Source organism: Genypterus blacodes, unplaced genomic scaffold, assembly GCF_046128005.1.
Source record: "Genypterus blacodes isolate CSIRO-AG114 ecotype Tasmania unplaced genomic scaffold, CSIRO-AGI_Gbla_v1 ptg000585l_1, whole genome shotgun sequence".
NCBI lineage: Eukaryota > Metazoa > Chordata > Actinopteri > Ophidiiformes > Ophidiidae > Genypterus > Genypterus blacodes.
Genome location: NW_027467315.1, coordinates 55,051 through 60,139, shown reverse-complemented (window position 1 = coordinate 60,139; position 5,089 = coordinate 55,051). Strand labels below are relative to the sequence as shown.

The window sequence follows — 5,089 nt, the reverse complement described above, 5'->3', positions numbered from 1 at the left end:
TGTGTTGTTTGGCGTGTTGGGAAGTCACACTGACGCGCTGACGCAGAATGTGCGGCGGGCAAAGAGTATCATGTTAAAGTGACAATACTGCTAAGAAAAACATTGTGATGGCGTGAGTGTCATATGAGCGATGACACACACGCACACCCAAACACACATACAAGACAGCAAAAACAACATAGTCAGGACTTTGAAACTTCACCCCCCCGTCGCCACGCCTCCTAAAAACCTGACTGACAGGCTGAGGAATATTGGAATTCTTTCAAAAGAGCGCCTGTGTGCCACACGTTTTCTTTCAGGAGGGGAGATCATACACATATCTGATTTGATGATCCTGTTGTTAAATTAGAGCCGTGCCCGATTTCAGCTCCAGGCTTCATTTGTACTGAAGATGCCTGAGAGCACGGGGAGAGTCGATTGCACAATGACGGCACGTCGTCACGCAACGTGCCGCCATTTGACAGGTTTTTCTGGGTTCTGAGGGTGGAAAACAACCATGATGAGGTTGCCACGGTGACAGCTCGCACTCAGGGGCCAAGCAGCGACTCCACACTGTTTGTCTTCTCAATAAAGAATAACAGATTTATGATGAACTTTGATGTAAAGACAAATGACGTCAAAATGAGTGAGCAGTCCGTGTGTAAAGTTGTGTGTGTGTGTGTGTGTGTGTGTCTTACCAGGTCGGTGAGGGGGGACAGGTACATGCTGACGGTGAACACGCTGCAGGTGAGGCCAAGGTGGCTGAGACGCGTTTCTCCCTCAGGAAGCACGGCAGTGAAGTAGAACCAGCCGCACGCCAGCACGGAGCCCGCCGCCGCCGCCTGACACGCCACCAGCCTCTGAAACACACACACACACACACACACGGAGCTAAGACACGCAGGGAAACTAAACAAGTTTTAGTTTTCAAGTTTCTCAAATGGATGTTACAGAGGACAAAGAGGAAGAAAATACCAAAGCAGCTGAGACGGAGACAAATTCAAACCTAGAGCCTGAATTTGCAAATGGTGAGGGAGGAGGGTTGACATGCAAAGTGAGACGCATGAACACAGCACCACCCTGCACACACGCGCCACCATTATCTAAGCTCCTTCATCAAACCTCCCTCCCGCTAATTGGTGCAGCAGTGTCACATTACACACACACACACACACACATTGTTGTGGTGCAACAGATGAATGCCAGTGAGGAACGAGACGTCAATTCATGTGATGCTTCCTCCTCAGCCAAGGGAAACTTAGTTCACCTCAGAAACGCCCATGATCAGAGAGGAAGAGCCACACACACACACACACACACACACACACACACACACACACACACACACACACACATCATGACAACAAAACCACATCTGCTATAGTCAACCATTACCTGCAACTTCAGTCAAAGCATTACGTCATAGGTTAAATGTTTGTGAAACATACACAACCACATGAGAGACAGTGGACGGACAAAGACGGGACTTCATCCTCAATCGCGAGCAGCACCTGATGTTATATTAAGAGACCTGTCTCCATGGTCTCTGTGCGTTGGCTTCCTCTTGGACAAAGACAAAGTCCTCACTCAGTTGAACCAAGAGAGCCCTGATTGACAGCAGTGGAGGATGAGAGTAAAGGTTTCTCCATTTTTACTCTTGTCTAGAGTAAAGCCCACTCCTTCAACCTCTGACCGCAGCTCTGCCCATCACCCCTGACCCCTGACCCTCTGGCCCTGCCCCTTTAACACAATGTCTCTGCCCAGTCTGGAGGTGATTGGAGGAGTGATGCTCATTGTATTGATGCAAATACACACTATAGACATGGACTTCACCTTACTTCCTTACAAGGTTCTGAGTGATTTATTCATGTAGAAATAAAGTTGGATTCAACACCCATGAAGTATTCTGTGTGAGTGTGTGTGAGTGTGTGTGTGTCTTACCTTTTGTTTAGTGTAGTAAAAGTAGACCACTATGTAGAGGATTTGTAGTAGAGCTCCAATGGTGTTGACCAGGACCACGGTCTCATCTCGCTTCAGAAGACCATAATAGAGCCAGCCGAAGTTGCTATGGATACCATTTTTATATGATTATTAGCACAATGGTGGCATTAAGTTGAACACAGGAACACACACTTACTTGAGACAGGTGGTGAGGAAAGGCAGAAACTGGACGTTGTCAGCACTCTTGGATGTGTACATCTTCTTCAGGTCGGTCCTGAGAGAGAGAGAGAGAGAGAGAGAGAGAGAGAGAGAGAGAGAGAGAGAGAGAGAGAGAGACAAACACACACACACACACACACACACACACACACACACACACACACACAGAGCGAGAGAGAGATCAGGAAACAGAAGAGTTGTAACTTCTAACACCTCAACTTCGAATGTAAACAAACATGAAGTCCAGATCTTTCTCTTACAGTCCAGTGGAGAACATCCCGACAGTAAACACGATGCAGGCCCATGATAGCAGCGGCAGATAATCCATAGAACAGAGAAAAACAGTGTAGACTACGACGATATGCGTATTTTACGTGTAAGGATCGTGTAATTATATTTTAACACGGAAAAAAAGATGCTAATGACGGAAAGTAGTTACGCTGACGTCCCTCTGAACTGTATTTCCGTGTTTGCAATCATGTTGCCTTAAGCTTTCTGCGCTCTGATTGGCTTCGCGGCCCAGCGACGGACCAATAGGATCCCTGCTTTACTGTATTGATTTTTTTTCGACAGTACAACTTTATTAAACCTGAATATTGACATAAGTACAAGGCTGTGGACACTTCAGGGACGATTTTCAAATTAAAAACTACATAAATAGATGAAAGGCATTTCATCCAACGATACAGATAAAACAAAAAAGTACCTGTATAGTGCAATGTAATAAAATGTATATATAATTTCTAGACATTTGTATAGAAAATGTAAATGTTGACACAGTAAATTTTCAATCAATCAAATCAATGTGTCAAGTGTTCAAAGTGTTTTTGACCAAACTTGCATTCATGTAGGTGGGATTTCTCAAAAACGTCTGGGGGGACAGTTTTGTAAAGTTTGTGGGCTGAACATCTGTAGATGATATATTGTTAAACATCCAACAATGTAAAGATTGCATGCAGGAGTTTCACATCCATCTGCATAAACATCAAGAACCTGAAATGAAGTCTCATGAATCAGTGTTCTGTCTGTCCCGTGAGAAGACCTCAGGGCAGCTATACTGTACAAAGACACATTTCTTTTAAAAACACTAAAACACACTCCACAGGATTACAGCAGTTAATTTAAATCATTCAACCCCACAGGCTGCAATTTGCCTCTAAATTGCCTGTTGGTGGAGACAATTATTCTGCTTTACAGAGTTTCACTTCAGTCATATTCCCTCCAGTATATACCCTTAGGATTTGTATTTTAAGTTGTGAAATAAAGCCTAAAAATACCTCTGGCTTCACATTCAGTAAATGACGGGTCAAGTTCCATCACATCACAGTAAGTCTTCAGTCTGCTGGAGGCCTCATCGCCCCTCACAGCAGCTCTGGAGCTTCTCCTCTCACACCGCCGTCCTCCCTTTCTTTCACTTATATTCACTCTTTACTTTGCATCTGCTTGACATTTGATTCAGTTCATTTTTTAAATCTCACTGTGCCTCGTGTCATTTCAGCTCTGCTCATTTATGGAGTCTTATCTTTCTGTTTTTAAATGAATTTGCTAATTTTTTGTGATAGTTTTGCTCCTAAGCTCTTTTTGTGTTCTTGAAGTGTCACACAAACTCAATGCACCATCTGCACCATCTTTGTCGAGGCGTGAAAAATTAGATCCATTTTGTTTATTCCCATACGGTTTTGTTTTTAACATGTAACCCAAACCCTCCAGTACCATCTATATTTTCAAACCAACTGTGACAGACTGGAACGAGGTTTGCAGTTTATATTTAGTGTAGGTTTGCAGTAATCTGTGCTGCAGCAAATCCCTCATGCTGTGTCCATTGCTGTATGACATCATGTTAAATAAGAACTGAGGCTCTCTGCGCTGTAAATACTCCCATGTATGGTCAGACGGACACTGTAAAGATTTAGTGAGACAGTGTGGTCATCTGTTATGAATTTAAGCCATGACGTGATTATGGAAAAACAAATAAAGCCAGTTTCATGTTCTGGTTTTGAATGTATATGTTGCGTGGTTTTACAAGGGACGGTGACTTTTGACAGTTTTCAGTCAGCTGCGAGGTTTGCAGGTCGAGCCAGGTATTCACTCTGACGTACCGCTGTGCACAGGGCGATCAGCTTTCCCTCCAGAGAGGACGTATACAGAGGCGCAGAAAAAAGGGCCGAAAAGGGAAAGGGGGGCAGGGGGTAAAAAAAGGGCGAGTGAGGAGGCGAGAGTGACACCTTCACACCCAGCTGTCAGTTTGCATGTGGGCCTCTCTCCCGCGCACTCACTCCTTCATCATCCCCCCCTCCCAAGCTCCCTCCTCGCCTCTCGTGTTTGGCTTTCAGACTGTGAAACCTAAGCCAGGGTAAACTGTGTCACCGGGGATGAAAGACAAGAGGGCATGAAGAGAGGATGAGAAAATAGAGGGAGGGAAAGAGCCGGCGTTGGAAATCTGGTGGGAGCGGGAGAGATTTCATAGTTTGGGGGATGTGTAGCTATGTCATCCATCAGTGATGTGTTCAGGAGCTGTAGGACTTAACACATTCCTCTCTCGTTCAAATTCACCCTCGAAACAAAATTTCATTACATCATCTTTTATTTTCACAAAAACACTTTTCACATTTGAAACAGTTTCATATAATTTCTCTATGTACAATTTTACATACAAAATATTTACAAAATGACACAATTATGTATTTATGACTGTAATGTTGTTATATGGGAACTCCCTTTGATCAGAGATGCAGATGTGCAGATGTGTGTGATCATGCCTACACACACACACGGACACATACAGCCAGTGTACCATGATACTGTCAAGGAAATCATCGACGAGGCTCAGCTCCCGGAACATTCAGTTTATACCAGAGAACGCAAGCTTTAACCCTTCGTCTCACTTTGGATCCCTCCATGTAAACAAAAAGTAATAAGCTGTGATGCAGGTTTACAGCTTTTCAATCAA

At 44.2% G+C, this 5,089-nt stretch overlaps 1 protein-coding gene across 1 annotated transcript; it reads right to left on the bottom strand.

The window, feature by feature from the left end:
- Positions 1-6: 6 nt before the first annotated feature.
- slc50a1 (solute carrier family 50 member 1) lies at positions 7-2,625 on the bottom strand. Its single transcript, XM_076140348.1, has 4 exons — positions 2,400-2,625; positions 2,117-2,194; positions 1,921-2,044; positions 7-839 (listed from the first exon to the last, which is right to left on the bottom strand). Exons 1-4 carry the CDS (start codon positions 2,465-2,467, stop codon positions 528-530), a joined length of 582 nt encoding a protein of 193 aa, XP_075996463.1. The 5' UTR covers positions 2,468-2,625; the 3' UTR covers positions 7-527.
- Positions 2,626-5,089: the final 2,464 nt, after the last annotated feature.

What these genes read in the sequence shown, in the direction of transcription:
- slc50a1 (XM_076140348.1), bottom strand. Translation starts at nt 2,467, where the DNA reads ATGGATTATCTGCCGCTGCTATCATGGGCCTGCATCGTGTTTACTGTC. An exon ending in GGGATGTTCTCCACTGGACT is followed by an intron (nt 2,195 to 2,399) that starts GTAAGAGAAAGA and finishes TCTCTCTCTCAG; the next exon opens with GACCGACCTGAAGAAGATGT. An exon ending in TTTACTACACTAAACAAAAG is followed by an intron (nt 840 to 1,920) that starts GTAAGACACACA and finishes TGTGTGTTTCAG; the next exon opens with AGGCTGGTGGCGTGTCAGGC.